This window comes from Mesoplodon densirostris, chromosome 1 (assembly GCF_025265405.1).
Source record: "Mesoplodon densirostris isolate mMesDen1 chromosome 1, mMesDen1 primary haplotype, whole genome shotgun sequence".
NCBI classification, from domain to species: domain Eukaryota; kingdom Metazoa; phylum Chordata; class Mammalia; order Artiodactyla; family Ziphiidae; genus Mesoplodon; species Mesoplodon densirostris.
In genome coordinates this window covers 114,461,488-114,482,505 of record NC_082661.1, presented here as the reverse complement: position 1 = coordinate 114,482,505, position 21,018 = coordinate 114,461,488, and the positions used below count along the sequence as shown (strand labels likewise).

Genomic DNA, 21,018 nt, shown 5'->3' with positions numbered 1-21,018 from the left:
TTTTCCTTTATGTAAATGATATAATGTGATAATTAACATTCTGCAACTCTTTTTACACTGCACATTTTGCTTTCTAGATATATCCATGTTAGAATGAGACAAATCTGTATGTTTTTTTAGCTGATAAATGGTTTTCATCATATAAATATGCCCTATTTTGCTTATCTATTCCCCTACTGATGGCCATTTAGGTTGTTTCAAATTTTTTACTTCTACAAATTATGCCACCTTGAGCATCCTTGATAATGTTTTTTGTATACACTGGAAATAAAATTGCTGAACCCTAAGCTTGCCCTCTTGCAGCTGTTCTTCATATAGCCTGATGGCTTTCTAAAACACTTGTGTAGCTATGTATGGCCTCCATCACTGAGAACTTGCTTTGTTCTCCACATCCTTGCCAAAAATTGGTAATGTTTGATAAGTGTGAAATAGTATCTCATTTTTCCTTAATTATATTTTGTTGATTATTAGTGAGTTTGGGCATTTTTTCCTCTTGTTTATTGGGCATTCCGGTTCCTTATTCATTCAACAAATGAATGCCTACAATATGCCAGGTGCTATTCTAGGATTATAGCGGTGTAAGTGGGAAACAAATTCCAGCCCTCCTGCAGCTTCATCCTAGGCAGAAATGTGCAAGAAACAAGTAAAGTTAGTGCTAAGTAATAAAATGATGGTGAGTGCCAGGCAGAAAAATGATGCAGGGAAGAGAGAGAGAGGGCTAGGGGTGAAGGTGGTTGCACTGTTTTAAATTGTTGGTCCAAGAAGGCCAGAGTGATAACAGGCAAAGCGCTCATGAAGGCCTGAGTCATAATATGGCTGCCTGGGCAGGTAGGGGGTGGGGAACAGTATTCCAGGCATGCATAATGGTTAGTAAAAGGCCCTGAGGCCAGAGCTTGCCTTGACTGCTTGAGGAAGCACAAGGCCAGTGTGGCTGGAGTATAGTGAACAAGGACAAAGTAATGGAAGACAAAATCAGAAGATGCTAGGGATGGGAGGGGGCAGGAGTAAGGTGGGGTGGAGATCTTGTAGCATCTTGAAGACACTTATTATGAATATTGCTTTTAAAACTGAGTGGAATGAAAAGCCACTGGCGGATTTTGAGAGAGTGTGTCAGGGAGCCAGGTGTTATGTCGTGGAAGCCTGCTTTATGTGTTACTGTAGTAATCCTTGTAAGATGTGATGGTGGTTTAGTTTAGGCTGGGGTGATGGCAGTGGAAATAATGAGAGGTGGTCAGATTCTGGATAGATTTTGGAGGTAGAGCAGAGTGTATTTGCTGAAGGATTGGATGTAGGGTATGAAAACAGACAGGAGCTAAGAATGATTACAAGATTTGGTTGTAAAAAAAAAAATGGAGCTGCCATTTATTGAACTAGGGGCACCTACTGGAGGAGCAAGTTTGATGGGAAATTTTAGTTCAACCTTGGACTTGTTAAGTTTGAGCTGCCTGTGAAACGTCCAGCAAGCAGTTGGATATACAAATCTCATTTTCAGGGGAAGGGTCTGGGCTGGAGATAAATGCGGGAGTCATTCAATGAATGTGTGATATTTAAAAACCATAAACCTGAGTGAGATTACCAAGGAGAGAATATAAATAGAGAAGTGATCCAGGGACTGGGCCTTAAGTTATCATAAGATTTTGAGGTAAATTGCCTGTTAATATTCTTTGCTATCTTTTCCTCCATTGGGGAAGGGGTGCATTTTAAAATTATTCTGTAGGCATTCTTCATATAATCTGATAATAATTCTTTGTTGCCTGTATGGGTTGTTAGGGCTTGTCTTTTAATTTTGCTTATGGATTTTTGTTGTTAAACTGAAGTTATTAATTTTTTAAACTTTTAAGTTTAACACACACATAATAAAGTATACAAATCTTAAGTATAAAGGCCAATTTAATTTTACAAAGTGAACCAACTCTATTAGCCACCATCCAGAACAATATACTTGCTACCCAGAAGATCACATCATGTACTTTCCTAGCCATTACCACCTTCCAGAGTTAATCATGATTTTGAGTTATGTTAGTAAAGATTAGTTTTGCCCATTTATATACATGGTATAATATAGTGTGTATTCTTTTGTTTCTGGCTTATTTTATGCAACATTATGTTGAATAATATGCTGGATGTCTTGGCCATTTCACAAAATATTTAGGTGGATATTTGCTGGTACATTTGGTATGCATTTCTGTGGAGAATATACCTAGGAGTGGAATTAAGAACTGCCAAATGGTTTTCCAAAATGACTGTACCAAAATACATTGTCGCTAGTAGTAGTGTACAGGAGTTCCGCATTCCACAACTTCTCCGACAGTCGGTAGTGTAATTTTTAAACAGCTTTATGGAAGTGTAATTGACACACAGTACACTGCACCTATTCAAAATGTACAATGTGATGTTTTGACATGTGTACATTCACAAAAATCAGCACAATCAAGATGGTTATGTCTACACTCCCCAAAGTCTTCTCATGCCCCAGTGTAACCCCTCCATCCCATCCCTTCCTGTCCCTGTTTCCCACCTCAAAGACGACTACTTTAACTCACAGCACTGTCTTGATAGAAAGCCCTAGGTTAAGCCCAAGAGATTCTTCTGTAAGTACCGTGGCATCCATCTTCATAGTGACTTTTAGAAAAGCTGGACTAGATGACCTTTAAGGTTCCTTATAACTTGTTTATATACGAAACTGGGCCAGCTCTATTAGCATTAGATTAACATTCCATATCTTTTCTGCTACCATGGCTTTAGGCAAGGGTTAGATGAAACAATCCAGAAAACTGCATCAAATAAGTGTGCTAAAAGTTCCTCTAAGTTAGTCATATTGCTCATAAGAAAATAGGCATTTACATCAGAATTGCTTTGTTCTTTACTATTTTCAGCAGAAGACTTATCTGATTAAACATAACTGTAGTTATCATTTTAGCTCTCACTAGAACTTAGGCATTCTTGTTTTATGGCATCATATATTTCAACTGAGTCACCTATGATATAAAATTTTCCATTAACTTTTATGAAGTTAATTATATATTCCCATAGGAGAAACAGAATCCCATGGTAAATTGAATTGGAAATTTTTATTGGTAAAGTTGTTGTAGTGCGGCCAGCCTTATATACTTCCTGCTGTCGTTATGCTATGCAGCAGCTTCCCAAATACAAAATAAATTATTGGCTATGACAGTACCACATTTATGAAAACCTGATTTATACTTGGTACGTCATTTTTTTTTGCCTCATTTTTTTTCCTTTAGTGTAGGGAATAAAGATGGTATATATGCTACCATCATGTGTTTAAGACAGAATGTCTGAATATAGGTTAAAGTGAATATAGGTCAAAGTTTATTTGAATGAGTGCAGTTGTTCCTTTATCAGTTCTCCAGGTCAGAAATCTTGATGATAGGACTTCCCTGGTGGTGCAGTGGTTAAGCATTTGCCTGCCAATGCAGGGGACACGGGTTTGAGCCCTGGTCCGGGAAGATCCCACATGCCACGGAGCAACTAAGCCCGTGCACCACAACTACTGAGCCTGCACTCTAGAGCCCGCGAGCCACAACTCCTGAGCCCGCAAGGCACAACTACTGAAGCCCACGCACCTAGAGCCTGTGCTCTGCAACAAGAGAAGCCACCACATTGAGACGCCCATGCACCACAACAAAGAGTAGCCTCCGCTTGCCGCAACTAGAGAAAGCCCGCGCACAGCAATGAAGACTCAATGCAGCCAAAAATAAATAAATAAATAATATATATTTATTAAAAAAAGAAATCTGGAACTTAGATTTTGTTAAATGTGACGTAATGTGTAAAATGAATGATACACTGTGATGAAAGTGACATTGGTGTTACTAGGGAATAGCATGTTGGATGGAAGATCCTAGAAATGCATTTTTTAGTATTTTGGGTTGTATAAGTAGAGAAGCAATTTAAATTAAAAGAATTATGAAAGTAAATTTAATTCCTACTTTAGGAAAAAATAATACATAGTTAACTACAATTTCTAAGTCAACTAAAAAGACCAGCCTGAATTTCGTGTTTAACTACGTCTTATATATATTTGTAAATTAGTTTTCTGGTCAAAGTAGTTATCATTGAACTAGGGCTAAAATAGTTTTAATATAGTTAAGAAATATAAATCACAGAAATAAATATGTCTTTCGTATAACTTGTTTTAATCATTCCTTCATGTGACTGCTAACTGAATTTGTAACACCATCTAATTAATAAAGACGTGATCTCAGATTATCTATTCTTAGTACACTAGAATACAGTGTTAAAGTTTTCAACTCCAGATTTAATCCTTTTTCTTTTTTATTCCTCCTTCCCATAGTAATCAAAGCAGAGAAGCTTTCATTGACTGGGCAAGATATGATGATTCACAGGATCACTTTTGTGAACTTGATGGTAATAAAAGAAACTATTGTAATTACATTATTTTAACTTTAACCCCTTTAAGACCCTTAAACCAGTGAAGTTACAGTCAGAGTTATAGCTTAAAGACACAGGATGTTGTATGTGGATCTTATTATTCATAATGGTGTTTATTGAGAACCGATGTTCCAGGCCCTGTGCTAAGTGCCTTAAGTACATTATTTCTTAGCTTTACAACTACCCTAATAGGTGTGTATTATTTTATATGTGGGGAAACTGAGTCTCAAAAAGACAAAGTAACTTGCCCAAGATCACACAGTAGCAAGAGGCTGAGACAGGATTCAATCCCAGATCTGACTGAATCCCAAACCTGTCTTCTTTCCATTGTGACACCCCACCTCCTATGGACCTCTAATTCAAGCCACTTAGTTATAGGTCTGTGACCATGTTATAGAAGTGTTCACACTCGAATTAGTTGGAGGTCTCAACAAACTAACATAAAGACACCTTCCAACATCGTGGAGGACTCTAATTTGACTTCCCCACAGCCCTCTTTCCAAGAGTCTGCTGGAATGGAAGCAATGGTGGTTCAGTAGTAACTACCACTTCTTTTAACAGAAGATAATTGACGTGACTCAAAATTTTTTATCTTTAGGAGAATACTCCCAATAATTGTGTTGAGTAGGCTTAAATCATTCATTTGGCCTCTCTTTACCTTTTACCTTGGTATTGTTATTTTCTGGTGGTAGAAAAGAATTTGGGGTTCAACCATGCATAACTGAAAACAGGCAGCAGAAGTTCTTCTGAATTTTTAAAGCATCTAGCATGGTTTGCTTTCTGAAGATTTGTTTTAAAGATTCTTACCTAGAATTGTGTTTTTAATGCAGTCTGTAATGGAATGAATTACAGGGCACTTCTACAATAGTATGGTAAATTGAGAAGATGCTGGGAGAGGGAGTGTTATTACCATGTTTTATATGGTTTCAACAAGGAAATTGTTAAGAGATCTGAACAAAAGTTTTTTCGATATGATAGTGGGCAATTCATAGATACCCCTATTATGATATTTAGAATTGGCAACGGTTTTATCAGAGCAAGCTGTTGTACCTGGGTGAGCACTCACGTGGCTGACTGCTCTCATTTGCTTTTTCGTTGTCAATCTAATTATATTTGAGTGTTTAACACTTATAGTCACTTCTTTCCAACTTCTCATGTATTCTTTTATTAAAATATTCTGGATAGTGCTTATTTAACAGGTTTTCAGATTAAAAAATCATTTCTGTGAATATATATTTCTCTTTAGGTATTTAGTAAAAAATACTACTCAATTGTAGAGGTTGCTTGCTATGATTAAATTGATGTGTTCTATTATCTGTCATCAGTATAAATAGTGTTAATTAATTTTTCAGTATAGCTTCTTAAATCGTAAAAGTGGAAGAGGTGTCCTATAAAAATTTCCATAAAATCATCCTTTAAAATTTTTAGGATTACATATTAAAGTAACTAGTTGTTTTTATATTTTTAAAATTAATTAATTAATTTTTGGCTGCGTTGGGTCTTCGTTGCTGCACGGGGGCTTTCTCTAGTTGTGGCGAGCGGGGACTACTCTTCATTGTGGCGCGCAGGCTTCTTCTCACTGTCGTGGCTTCTCTTGTTGCGGAGCATGGGCTCTAGGCTCATGGGCTTCAGTAGTTGTGGCTTGTGGGCTCAGTAGTTGTGGCTCGTGGGCTCTAGAGCGCAGGCTCAGTAGTTGTGGTGCACGGGCTTAGTTGCTCTGCGGCATGTGAGATCTTCCCGGACCAGGGCTCAAACCCGTGTCCCCTGCACTGGCAGGCAGATTCCTAACCGCTGTGCCACCTGTTTTTATATTTTATGTAATTCTTAAACACGTGAAACCATGCTACTAGTTGGATTACCATGATTCTCCTAGTAATGTTCATGTATGTCCCAAAGATTTTTACCTACAGTTTAAAAAAAATACTATCAGAGTAGCTTTGGAGTCATTGTTTAGTTATTTCAGTAATCTAAAATCATTAGATTAGTGACTTCCCTAGTGGTCCAGTGGCTAGGACCCTGTGCTCCCAGTGCAGGGGGCCTGGATTCGATCACTGGTCAGGGAACTAGATCCCGCATGCTGCAACTAAGACCCGACGCAGCTAAATAAATAAATAAATATTTAAAAATAAAATAAAATCATTAGATTAAAACAAAAAATCTAAAGAATATTCACCCCAGTTATTGGAATATAGTCAAACACCCCTGCTCTCTGCTGTTTTGTTTTTGTTTTTGTCATTATTTGAAAGGAAAGATGATCCTCATAGATCATATAATAGGTTTTTAAATAATTGAGCGGTTTAAGGTAAGCCGCTCTCCCTTCCTCTATTTTTTTTTTGATATTGTTTTTATGCATGGCTTGCTGCTTCCTTTGCTTCAGGTTTCTGCTCAAATGTCACCTCCTCAGAGAAGCCTGCTGTCATAAAAGAGTAACCGCTTTCACTTTCTATCTCTTTGCACTGCTGCCTGCTCCCAGAGTACTAAGAACTGTGTGAGAAACACTATTTAGTTTATCTGTATGTTGTCTGTCTTCATCTAGATTGTGAGCGACTTGAGAGCAAGGACCGTGTCTTTTTCTTCACGACTGTATCCCTAGTGCCTAGAACACTGCCGGGCCATGGTTCATGCCCAGTAAATATTTGCTCAATGAAGTAGTTAGTTCATTAAATAACCTGAACAGTGTGATAGATTTTTACTTTTTATTTTTCCCCTTAAAACAGGTTCATTGATACATTAAAAATATTGCTTAAAACACTGGTTTCTAAATCTAGCTGTGTATCAGAATTACTTGTATGCTTTATAAACTCTAGATTCTCCTTGACTGAGGAAATTATGTTTTAATAGTGAGTTAGTAGCAGTTTGGAGTAGTGTTGGAGATGGAGGCTTGTAGACTCAATCCTGAGTCTGTAACCTTATATTTTTTGTCTGTGTCCATAAGCAAAAAGCTTACACGCTAAGTTGTCCTATGCAACCATTATGTATTAAGAGATAATATGGGTTAGAAGGTGGGAAGGATGCCTGGCACCATAGAGCATGCAGCGTGGCCTCGTAACTCAATTAGGACAGTGAAAAGAAAATTCAACTGGGGAAAAACGGTGTACTTGAGGAGGAGGAAAAGATATTGGTTCAAGTTGATGAATTCCCAGAATTAGGTATTTTGATTCAGTAGAAATTCTTTGAATCCTTAGGTATTGGTTAGCATGGTCAAAAAGAAAGAATAGCTTTGGAACAGGTTTGTAGAGGGAGGAAAAAGAGAAAACTTTTTGAGGGGAGGACTTAGTAGGGATCCAAGAGCATTACCTGAACGTATGATACAGCTGTACAAATGGAAAGAAGTTATAGTTTGGGAACAATTTAATTATGATCATGTCACAGGTGGCCCTGGGACTAAGGATGGGTGTGTTTATAGGGAACCTCAGCCTGTGTATGCTTTCTTCCACATAGGTTCCTCACTGTGGATGTCATGAAATTCTTGTCAGTATAGGTCAGGGGTTGACAAACTTTTTCTTCTGTAAATGGGCAGACAGTAAATATTTTAGGCTTTGTGAACCATATGGTCTCTCTTGCAACTGCTCAACTCTGCCATAATAATGTGAAAGTGGCACATAAGCAAATGAACATGACTTGTGTTCCCATAAAACTTTCTTTACAAAAATACACAGCAGACCAGACTTGGCCTGTGGGCCATAGTTTGCTGATACCTTCTGTAGGTTAACAAAACACCTTTTTCATGATTTGAAAAAGTATTAAATTTTTTAAAACAACTTCTGATTTGGGAATTAAGGGAATACACACTAAGAACATTAAGAATGTAAGTTTACTTAAGTACTTTAAAAACTGATATAATTGATTTTACTCATGTGACTTTCTACTCCCTTAGAGTATATTTTAAATCCATATACTTTAATATTTGAATCCAGGGTATTTTTTTTTTCTTTGTTGGTTGTTTAATTGGGCGAAGAGGTTGATACTAATTCAATCTTCACATTCATAGATGACTGTACCTAAGTGTAGGCTTATGTGCATGCACATACTTTCTTTATACACGTGTGTATACATGTATATGCCAATGGGTATATATTTATGATATTAATATTTCTAAAGTTTATACATAACTGAGTCAGTTTTGCAAGTGAACTTAATTGAGAACAACTCAAATTTAAAATATATAACAGAAATTAGTGAATTGTAAAACTTAAAATTTTACTGTAAAATCCATATTTTATTAACTAAATGATTTGAATTTTTATTTTTCAATTAAGATTTTTTAAATTATTGTTTTAAGTCCTGATCAATAAATGTCCTTCAACAGTTTCTGTTCATCCATCTGTGAGTTAACGTTTTCTGTGCTTTAACTTATTTAGTGGAATATCTGTATAATGTTAGTGCTGGAAATAGAGCCAGTATTCTTCAAAATCATGTTTTCATTGTCTGTAAGTTAGATACCACTCATTTAGTAATGATAAGTTATGATTATCTTTGTACTCTTTATACATCACAAATGTATCAGGTAGTTTTTGAAAGGCATGGATCAGGACGCTGCTTTTTTTTCCCTTAAGATTATGGATCATCTCAATCTACGGTCATTGAATGGCCAATGAATATTTTTGACTGATAGGTAATGAAAGCAAGAGGGGCCATATTTTAATGACCATGTTTGTCCCTGTTTCAAGTTAGGTGTCTATATACCATTGATTTAATACCGTGACACCAAAAATTAGGAAGCATGTACATAAAAGAATACATCCATGCCAACATACATAGCATTTCAGCTTATAGGTGGTATTAGCATAGATGTGTGAAGCATAGTCATTATAATTTTTCTGTAGATCGAAAAGCGTGTGCTTCCCTTTTCTACCCAGAATGTGACCATTAAGACCATTTTTCTTTATCTTTTGTATCCCCCAGAGATCTCTATCAAAATGTTGTCCAAATAGTGGAGATCTAGTAATACTAATTTGAGTTTCAACACAGAAAATCGTTATTTAATTTTAAATGTGTTAATAAATTCTTGAAGTTGTGCCTACTCACCAATATGTTAACCAATTAATATGTTAACCAATATATTAACATTGGTAAAAATAAATTTGTAACTTTTTTTTTTACTACAACATTGTGTAACTCTATAAATGATCGAATTTGAATCACAGAGTTACTGCACCATTTACTTCGTAAGTCCAAGTAGAAAGTATCACGGAAATCTTTTTTTTTTTTTAGATACAATATATGCAAACAAAATAAATGTTTCAAGTATGTGTTTAGGTAGATATATACATAGGGGGGCAATCACATAAAATATTAAGAACAGGTTATGATTCTGTTAGGTCTTTTCAGTCCTAGTGGTTAAAACTTAAGAAATGATTAATGCCTCTAATAAGGTAAAGCCTGTTACATTCCGTAAGAGGGCATTGAGCGTCCAAAAGAAAGTGAGCAGTTATTTTTCCTCTCTCAAGTTCAAGTTATTTTAAGTCCTGGGTCAAGGACAGTCACAAGTGTGCTAACCACTCTACCGTTTAAGTTGGAGATGACTTGAAAGCGTAGCATTTCTCTAACCTTTGGATAGTCCTGTTTGCTTTGTAATGGTAAATTTTAGATAAATAGTGAAATGTGGATGATTTTATGAATTGTTTCTTGTTCAGATGAGAGATCTCCAGCTGCTCAGTATGTAGACCTTTTGCTGAACCCTGAGCGTTACACTGGCTATAAAGGGTCCTCTGCGTGGAGAGTGTGGAACAGCATCTACGAAGAAAACTGTTTCAAGTAACTGGAGGGGGTAGGGGAAAGAGGAGGATTGACTAGAGGGAGGGTGGAAGAAGGGGAATACTTGTTTCTCTTGGAAAAAATTACATCAAAATGTCAAACCATTTTACGTTTGAGTTTTGTATTTTCTTTTTCAGGCCTCGATCTGTTTATCGTCCTTTAAATCCTCTGGCACCCAGCCGAGGTGGGTTTTTGATACATTTTCATGGTTTTAGAAATTGTTACAAGATACCTTTGTAATTATATGTTGAGAAAATTTTCAACTATTTTATATTTTTGCTTAATTTGAATGATCAAAAGTATAAGATTAGTTCATAGTTAGGTCTCAAGATTTCCACGTTTTATATAATTACTGTCACTTATTGACTGCCTGATATGTGCCAGGCCCTACATTAGGAGCTATATATAAAATAAATTAGAATATATGAGTAATCTATATGTATTAGAGGTTCCTGAGGAACTGGTAAAAATCTAAATGCCCAGGCCCTGTCCCATACCAGTTGTCACAGTCTTTGGAATTCGGACTCAGGCATTGGTGTTTTTCAAGCTCTCCAGATGATTCCAGTATGCAGCCGCTTTCAGAACCACTGACTCATAACATGCTTCTCCGACTTCAGTACGCATACAAATCTCCTAGGAGCCTTGTTAAATACAGGTTCTGATTCTGTAAGTCGTGGGTGAGACTCCCAGGTAATGCCCAAGTGCTGATCGATGCACGACACTCTGATTCAGAAGGATGCAGAGAAGTATCAGAAAGTTAGGTTGCCACTTTGCCACATCAGGCTGTTGAGCACATGAAATGTGGCTAGTGTGAAACTAAATTTTACGTCATTTTAGTTCATTTCAATTTAAAAACTGAAGTAGTATAAAATATTTTTACCATTAAACAGAATCTGATTGTTTTGGTAGAACTACTTTAACTCTTGCATCACAAAACAAATTGTTGATGTACTGCAGTGCATGTATACCTTTTGCTTTTTAAAATGTGGATATTAGAAAACATAACAAATTTTTATTAGAAAAAAATTTTAATTACATATATGGCTGTTGTTATAGTTATATGGGACAGCATTGTCTTACATAGTTGGAGTTTATTCAATATAAAATTATTAGGCGTATCCTCAGTCTATTCTCAACGAGGACTCAAACCCTGGGAGCGGCCCTGTGATTGACGTGCCATTCTAATGCTTTCTTTAGACCAGGATTGATTTAGGAACTTGAATTTCCTGGTCTAGATTCATCTCTTTAGGCATTTCTCAGAATGAGAGTGACTTAGGAAGTTTGAATGAATGGACTGCTCTCAGATGTGCACTCACAGTATGGCCAATAGTTTTCCCAAATTCATCCTGAAACTGCTTGGGCAAGATAATCGGAGTGTGAAGAAGGTGTGCATGGTTTCTTATCCTTTGTCTCTTTTACTACTTTTACCTCATAACTTTTCCATTTTCAACTTAAATGTTTTTATTATACAAGATTTTATAAAAATTGAAACAATGCAAAAGTTATATAAAGTAAAAAGGGAACGCTTCCCCCACCCATACCTGCCTCCACACACTTTTTCTTTTCCGTAGTACAGAGTTTGGAAGGTATCCTTTCAGACCTTTTCTATGATCACTTACTCCTTTTTTTAACATCTTTTTTTTTTGGCTGTGCTGGGTCATCATTACTGTGCGTGGGCTTTCTCTAGTTGTGGCGAATGGGGGCTACTGTTTGTTGCAGTGTGCAGGCTTATCATTGTGGTGGCCTCTCGTTGCGGAGCATGGGCTCTAGGCGTGCAGGCTTCAGTAGTTGTGGCTCGCGGGTTCTAGAGCGCAGGCTCAGTTGTGGCTCACGGGCTTTGTTGCTCCGCGGCATGTGGGATCTTCCCGACCAGGGCTTGAACCCGTGTCCCCTGCGTTGGCAGGCAGATTCCTAACCACTGCATCACCAGGGAAGCCCTTTTTTTTTTTTAACATCGTTTTTGGAGTATAATTGCTTTACAATGTTGTGTTAGTTTCTGTTGTATAATAAAGTGAATCAGCTATATGTATACATATCTCCCCATATCCCCTCCCTCTTGCGTCTCCCTCCCACCCTCCCTATCCCACCCCTCTAGGTGGTCACAAAGCACGGAGCTGATCTCCCTGTGCTATGGTGCTGCTTCCCACTAGCTAGATATTTTACATTTGGCAGTGTATTTATGTCCAGGCTACTCTCTCACTTCATCCCAGCTTACCCTTCCCCCTCCCTGTGGCCTCAAGTCCATTCTCTACGTCTGCGTCTTTATTCCTGTCCTGCCCCTAGGATGGGACCGTTTTTTTTTTTTTTTTTTTAGATTCCATATATATGGATCACTTACTCTTAAAGCAGAAAATATAATTGTTCATTTAATAAAAGCATCAAGTCCTGAGAAATACTTCGTTTCCATATTATGATAAACTAGAGACATGAGGCTGTAGGAAAGATGAAGAGAGGAAGGAAAGTGCATAGAGAAAAGGATGGAGGGAGGAAAGAGGAGCAGAGAAAAAACAAGTGTAGAAGAGGGAGACAAAAGACTAGGTAAGGGAGAGAATGGGTCCTGGGTGACAAGTGGGTACCCCAGGAAGTAATGCAATAGCTCTCACTAATGCTGTTTATATGCTTTCTCCATTGAAACCACCAATTGTTGATTAACAGCTGTTTAATTTTTTTTTGAATTTTATTTTATTTTTTTATGCAGCGGGTTCTTATTAGTCATCCATTTTGTACACATCAGTGTATACATGTCAATCCCAATCTCCCAATTCATCACACCACCACCACCACCCGCTGCTGCTTTCCCCCCTTGGTGTCCATACGTTTGTTCCCTACATCTGTCTCACTTTCTGCTGTGCAAACTGGTTCATCTGTACCATTTTTCTAGGTTCCACATATATGCGTTAATATATGATACTTGTTTTTTTCTTTCTGACTTACTTCACTCTGTATGACAGTCTCTAGATCCATCCACGTCTCTACAAATGACCCAATTTCGTTCCTTTTTATGGCTGAGTAATATTCCATTGTATATATGTGCCACATCTTCTTTTTTTTTTTTTTTTTTTTTTGCTGTACACGGGCCTCTCACTGCTGTGGCCTCTCCCGTTGCGGAGCACAGGCTCCGGACACACAGGCTCCGCGGCCATGGCTCGTGGGCCCAGCCGCTCCGCGGCATGTGGGATCTTCCGGGATCGGGGCACGAACCCGTGTCCCCTGCATCGGCAGGCGGACTCTCAACCACTGCGCCACCAGGGAAGCCCTGTGCCACATCTTCTTTATCCATTCGTCTGTCGATGGGCATTTAGGTCACTTCCATGACTTGGCTATTGTAAATAGTGCTGCAGTGAACATTGGGGTGCATGTCTCTTTTTGAATTCTGGTTTTCTCTGGGTTTAGGCCCAGTAGTGAGATTGCTGGGTAAAATGGTAATTCTATTTTTAGTTTTTTAAGGAACCTCCATACTGTTTTCCATAGTGGCTGTATCAATTTACATTCCCACCAACAGTGCAAGAGGGTTCCCTTTTCTCCACACCCTCTCCAGCATTTGTTGTTTGTAGATTTTCTGATAATGCCCATTCTAACTCGTGTGAGGTGATATCTCATTGTACTTTTGACTTGCATTTCTCTAATAATTAGTGATGTTGAGCAGCTTTAATGTGCTTCTTGGCCATCTGTATGTCTTCTTTGGAGAAATGTCTATTTAGGTCTTCTGCCCATTTTTGGATTGGGTTGTTTTTTTAATATTCAGCTGCATGAGCTGTTTATATATTTTGGAGATTAATCCTTTGTCCGTTGATTTGTTTGCAAATATTTTCTCCCATTCTGAGGATTGTCTTTTCATCTTGTTTATGGTTTCCTTTGCTGTGCAAAAGGTTTTAAGTTTCATTAGGTCCCATTTGTTTATTCTTGTTTTTATTTCCATTACTCTGGGAGGCAATCAAAAAAGATCTTGCTGTGATTTACGTCAAAGAGTGTTCTTCCTATGTTTTCCTCTTAAGAGTTTTATAGTGTCCGGTCTTACATTTAGGTCTTTCATCCATTTTGAGTTTATTTTTGTGTATGGTGTTAGGGAGTGTTCTAATTTCATTCTTTTACATGTAGCTGTCCAGTTTTCCCAGCACCACTTATTGAAGAGACTGTCTTTTCTCCATGGTATATCCTTGCCTCCTTTGTCATAGATTAGTTGACCGTAGGTGCATGGGTTTATCTCTGGGCTTTCTATCTTGTTCCATTGATCTATATTTCTGTTTTTGTGCCAGTACCATATTGTCTCGATTACTGTAGCTTTGTAGTATAGTCTGAAGTCAGGGAGTCTGATTACTCCAGCTCCACTTTTTTCAAGACTGCTTTGGCTATTCGGGGTCTTTTGTGTCTCCATACAAATTTAAAGATTTTTTTTGTTCTAGTTCTATAAAAAATGCCAGTGGTAATTTGATAGGGATTGCATTGAATCTGTAGATTGCTTTGGGTAGTATAGTCATTTTCACAATATTGATTCTTCCAATCCAAGAACATGGTATATCTCTCCATCTGTTGTTATTATCTTTAATTTCTTTCATCAGTGTCTTATAGTTTACTGCATACGGTCTTTTGTCTCCCTAGGTAGGTTTATTCCTAGATATTTTATTCTTCTTGTTGCAGTGGTAAATGGGAGTGTTTCCTTAATTTCTCTTTCAGATTTTTCATCGTTAGCATATAGGAATGCAAGAGATTTCTGTGCATTAATTTTGTATCCTGCAACTTTACCAAATTCATTGATTAGCTCTAGTAGTTTTCTGGTGGCATCTTTAGGATTCTCTATGTGTAGTATCATGTCATCTGCAAACAGTGACAGCTTTACTTTTTCTTTTCCAATTTGTATTCCTTTTATTTATTTTTCTTCTCTGATGCTGTGGCTAGGAATTCCAAAACTATGTTGAATAATAGTGCTAAGAGTGAGCAGCCTTGTCTTGTTCCTGATCTTAGAGGAAATGCTTTCAGTTTTTCACTGTTGTGAATGATGTTTGCTGTGGGTTTGTCATATATGGCCTTTATTATGTTGAGGTAGGTTCCCTCTGTGCTCACTTTCTGGAGAATTTTTATCATAAAAGGGTGTTGAATTTTGTCAAAAGCTTTTACTGCATCTGTTGAGATGATCGTATGGTTTTTACTCTTCAATGTGTTAATATGGTGTATCACATTCATTGATTTGCATATATTGAAGAATCCTTGCATCCCTGGGATAAATCCCACTTGATCATGGTGTTTCATCCTTTTAATGTGTTGTTGGATTCTGTTATTTTTGTTGAGGATTTTTGCATCTATATTCATCAGTGATATTGGTCTGTAATTTTCTTTTTTTGTAGTATCTTTGTTTGGTTTTGGTGTCAGGGTGATGGTGGCCTCATAGAATGAGTTTGGGAGTGTTCCTTCCTCTGCAATTTTTTGGAAGAGTTTGAGAAGGATGGGTGTTAGCTCTTCTCTAAATTTTTGATCGAATTCACCTGTGAAGCCATCTGCTCCTGGACTTTAGTTTCTTGGAAGATTTTAAATCACAGTTTCAATTTTATTACTTGTGATTGGTCTGTTCATACTTTCTGTTTCTTCCTGGTTCCATCTTGGAAGGTTATACCTTTCTAAGAATTTGTCCATTTCTTCCAGGTTGTCCATATTATTGGCATAGAGTTTCTTGTAGTAGTCTCTTAGGATGCTTTGTATTTCTGCAGTGTCTGTTGTAACTTCTCCTTTTTCATTTCTAATTTTATTGATTTGAGTCCTCTCCGTCTTTTTCTGGATGAGTCTGGCTAATGGTTTATTAATTTTGTTTGTCTTCTCAAAGAACCAGCTTTTAGTTTTATTGATTTTTGCTATTGTTTTCTTTGTTTCGATTTCATTGATTTCTGCTCTGGTCTTTATGATTTCTTTCCTTCTGTTAACTTAGGGTTTTGCTTATTCTTTTTTCTCTAGCTCCTTTAGGTGTAAGGTTAGATTGTTTATTGGAGATTTTTCTTGTTTCTTGAGGTAGGCTTGTATAGCTATAAACGTCCCTCTTAGAACTGCTTTTGCTGCATCCCATAGGTTTTGGATCATCGTGTTTTCATTGTCGTTTGTCTCTAGGTATATTTTGATTTCCTCTTTGATTTTTTCACTGATCTCTTGGTTATTTAGTAACATATTGTTTAGCCTTCGTGTGATTGTGTTTTTTTCCCTGTAATTCATTTCTAATCTCATAGCTTTGTGGTCAGAAAAGACGCTTGATATGATTTCAATTTTCTTAAATTTACTGAGGCTTGATTTGTGACCCAAGATGTGATCTATCCTGGAGAATGTTCTGTGCGCACTTGAGAAGAAAGTGTAATCTGCTCTTTTTGGATGGAATGTCCTATAAATATCAATTAAATCTATCTGGTCTGTTGTGTCATTTAAAGCTTGTGTTTCCTTATTAATTTTCTGTTTGGAAGATCTGTCCGTTGGTGTAAGTGAGGTGTTATCTGTCCATTGGTGTAAGTGAGGTGTTTAAGTCCCACACTATTATTGTGTTACTGTCAATTTCCTCTTTTATAGCTGTTAGCAGTTGCCTTATGTATTGAGGTGCTCCTATGTTGGGTGCATAAATATTTACAGTTATTTTATCTTCTTCTTGGATTGATCCCTTGATCATTATTTAGTGTCCTTCCTTGTCTCTTGTAACATTCTTTATTTTAAAGTCTGTTTTATCTGCGTATTGCTACTCCAGCTTTCTTTTGATTTTCATTTGCATGGAATATCTTCTTCTGTCCCCTCACTTTTAGTCTGAATGTGTCCCTAGGTCTGAAGTGGGTCCCTTGTAGACAGCATGTATATGGGTCTTGTTTTTGTATCCATTCAGGAAGCCTGTGTCTTTTGGTTGGATCATTTAATCCATTCACGTTTAATGTAATTATCGATATGCATGTTCCTAGTACCATTTTCTTAATTGTTTTGGGTTTGTTTTTGTAGGTCCTTTTCTTCTCTGTGTTTCCCACTTATATAAGTTCCTTTAGCATTTGTTGTAGAGCTGGTTTGGTGGTTAATATTCTTAACTGTGTTTCTTCCACACTATTCCTGGCTTCCACAGCTAGCTTTCCAACAGCTTTTTTCCAAAAATGAAATTTTCTGTCAGAATTCCACATGTAAAGCTAATCAAGACAGGGCTGCTGTGGAGCCTGAAAGCCCAGCCTTCTGGCCTCTCCCCCACATTTAGGCAGCCCCATAACCCCTGCAGGGATGCTTTCACTGAGTAGAGTTTGGGAAGTGCTTTTATTAAGCTGAATATGTGCTGAGGAGCAGTAACTTATGAAAGAAAAGTACTCCAGTCTGGAAACACATGTTCAGAGAGTTGTGTGCATAATGATTAAAGGAGTCACTGTATATTTGTTAATTATTGAAACTAGTGGTCTTTTTGATTGTTTAGTTACTCTCTGATACTATTTATTGCATAAAACCTATGTGAAAATCTTGTACTCTTTGGCATGTATTCTTATTAAGAAGTCTTATTTACAGGGTAACTACACACTGAGCAAGGTTCATGGTATAATTAATAGTTTAACACATAGTAAGTTTTAATCCCATAAATAAATAGGATTGGAATCTGAACTGTGTAAGACATTTTCTAAAATCTTGTCTATTATTTTGTCTTTCAGGAGAAGATGATGGTAAGTTAAAAGTCTCATTTTATGTTTGCTTCAAATGTAGAAGAAATGCCTTTAATGATCAAAATTTGATTTTTTCCTGTTTTTAATTCAAAAGAAAGTATCCTATTTTTTTTCAGAAAATAGCTACCAATCAATGGTGGCCAAAAAAATAAGAGTGTTTTTTATAATTTAAAGTTACCCTATGTTAGGGACTTCCCTGGTGGCGCAGTGGTTAAGAACCTGCCTGCCAGTGCAGGGGACACGGGTTCTGTCCCTGGTCCGCGATGATCCCACATGCTGTGGGGCAACTAAGCCTGTGCGCCACAACTATTGGGTGTGTGCTCTAGAGCCCACAAGGCACAACTACTGAAGCCTGTGTGCCTGGAGCCCGTGCTCCCCAACAAGAGCAGCCACCGCAATGAGAAGCCCGTGCATTGCAACAAAGAGTAGCCCCCGCTCGCCGCAACTAGGGAAAGCCCGCGCACAGCAACAAAGACCCAACACAGTCAAAAATAAATAAATAAATAAATAAATTTTAAAAAATAAAGTTGCCCTATGTGTCAAGGGCACTGTGATGAGCATTGTAAAGGATAGAAAAATGTATAAAACGTGCCTTCCCTCTAGGAGCTAAAAATATGTATAGTAGGAATGATCAGCACTGTACATAAGTGATAATAAAGAAGTATTACATACATAGTACAACAGTAGGTGGTGTAGCTCTTCAGAGGTAGAACAGATCCTGCCTCACTGGGAAAATTTACTGGAGGAGGTGGCATTTGAGATGGACTTGAATGATGGACTGATTTAAAGCCTGTAGAATTGGATAGTGTGGGCTACTTGGATGACAGTATGGACCAAGGGGTTGAGAAAGGAAAAACAAGGCATGTTTGGGGAGTGTAGGAAAGACCTTCATATATGGGGTAATTTAAAATTAGAAAGATGAGTAGAGGCCAGATTATTGAGGACCTTAGGAGCTAGACTTTTCCTGTTAGCAGCTGGGGCTTTTTGAGTAAACAAGTGAGATAATGAATGATGTTTTGTGTAAGAGTATCATCTAAGTAAGAGTATGTTGAATGAATGATTCTCTAGGAAGATGTTTGTGTTGTTTTGCTAAGGGTAAAGACTCTCAGGAGGCAAAGTAATTCCCCACCATCTAATTTGTCCCCTGGACTCCTTGCTCAACTCACCTACGTGTTGAGTTTTTATCATCGTGCTTTGCTTTTTGCAATTAAAATAAGAATGAGTAACTTAGGAAGTATATTAACTGTTTTTATCTTTATTGACTGCCATTTTTCTTTTCACTCAGAACAATATTGAGCTAGAAATAGTTCTTTTAGCATAGTACACAAGGAAGGCCGCTTCATATTCTGGTTGTTAACTTTTCTGAAGAATTATTTTGAAAATTTAGGGAACTTTTTTATTATCTCTTAAAACTTAGTAGTTTTAGATAATTGAGGAAATATATTTAGGTTTATTGCTCAGGAAAAATGGAATTAATAATTTGATTTTCATATTATAATTCACTTTTTTCTGGAAGTTTTGAATAATACTATGGTTATCAACTAAAGCAAATTTAAGATTGTTTCTCCTCATACTTATGGATATTTAAGCCTTCAAGTGAATAAGGTTTACATAATATTTTGACTGGAAGTTTTCTCAAAAATTTTACAAGTCAAAATGTCATTTATAAGAACTTTTTCCCAAAACTACTTCAGTAACTTTTGGACTTTATTTTCTAGAACCACATGCCTATTTTTCCATTACACATGAGCAGTGGACATATTCCTTAATCTGTCATGAGAAATATTTTATAGACTTAATTTATTCTTATTTCTGAATGACCATTTAAACATTTTCACCCAATTCTGTGTGTGTGTATAATTTTGATTGTTTTTGTTTTGTTTTTTAGGAGAATCGTTCTACACGTGGCTAGAAGGTAACTTTAATGTCTGCATTTTAAATTTATTGGCATCTTGCAAAAAATGAATTTATTTAATATATATTTGTAAGTTTTAGGATTCATTAAATCTTGACAGTGTTTGAAAGAAAATAACATGTTTTCGGTTATTATAGTTTAGGATAAAATTATTTGAGGGCCTCCCTGGTGGCGCAGTGGTTGAGAGTCCGCCTGCTGATGCAGGGGATACGGGTTCGTGCCCCGATCTGGGAGGATCCCATATGCCGCGGAGCGGCTGGGCCCGTGAGCCATGGCCGCTGGGCCTGCGCGTCCGGAGCCTGTGCTCCACAACGGGAGAGGCCACGACAGTGAGAGGCCCGCATACCGCAAAAAGAAAAAAAAAAAAATTATTTGAAAAATTTGAGGATACTGGTCAGCTAAAAACCAGTGTTGTGGAAATATACAGGGCAGATGTGGTCATGAGGGTTCCAGAACTGGTTCCCAGTCTTATTTCCATTCTGTATGTAATATTCATCCAAACTACTTTTCTAGCAACCACTATGCAAGTCTGTTTTTTTAAGTAGAGGCATTCTTTTTGGAAGGAAGTACTTTTTTTTATATATGAAATTAAGGGAAGATGAATTTGAATTCAGGTTTTAAACATGTTTACACATATAGTCTAAACTTGTCTAACTAAAGGATAAAGTAATATAGATCCCAATATATCACATACCTTCGCATTCTTATATTTTCTAGTGTTGAAATTATGAAATGTTATTAATGGAAAGCTGAAACATTCTAGGATTTTAACAACTTTGGTTAATAACTGGATATATGATGCTTTTAAAAATTTTACCAAATTGCCATTAATTTATGAAACCAAAAGTTCAGATATATTAATGAAAGATAAGCAAGTTGAATGACACTGGAAAATGGATATTTCATAGCCATAACCTTATAGGAACTCTACTGAGTTAAACTAAGCACTTAATTCCATTTTATCTTTGTTAATCAGTCGTGTTAACTTATGAACGTGATTCCTCTTTGTTTTTTAATGAACTTTTTTTCTTTTTTTTTTTTTTGGCTGTGTTGGGCCTTCATTGATGCACACGGACTTGCTCTAGTTGCGGCGAGCGGGGGCTACTCTTTGTTGCGGAGCGCGGGCTTCTCGTTGCGGTGGCTTGTCTTGTGGAGCACGGGCTCTAGGCACGCGGGCTTCAGTAGTTGTGGCAAGTGGGCTCAGTAGTTGTGGCTCGCGGGCTATAGAGCTCAGGCTCAGTAGTTGTGGTGCCCGGGCTTAGTTGCTCCGTGACATGTGGG

At 37.2% G+C, this 21,018-nt stretch overlaps 1 protein-coding gene across 2 annotated transcripts in view; it reads left to right on the top strand.

The window, feature by feature from the left end:
- The window catches only part of ERO1B (endoplasmic reticulum oxidoreductase 1 beta), a 65,734-nt gene that overhangs the window by 29,112 nt on the left and 15,604 nt on the right, over positions 1-21,018 (top strand). The window contains exons 6-10 of one of the 2 annotated variants that reach the window (XM_060108188.1): positions 4,319-4,392; positions 10,053-10,173; positions 10,311-10,357; positions 17,811-17,822; positions 19,711-19,737. In XM_060108188.1, the coding sequence (XP_059964171.1) occupies positions 4,319-4,392; positions 10,053-10,173; positions 10,311-10,357; positions 17,811-17,822; positions 19,711-19,737 (281 nt within the window). The remainder of the gene's footprint in view (positions 1-4,318; positions 4,393-10,052; positions 10,174-10,310; positions 10,358-17,810; positions 17,823-19,710; positions 19,738-21,018) is intronic. The other variant, XM_060108197.1, reaches the window with a different exon arrangement.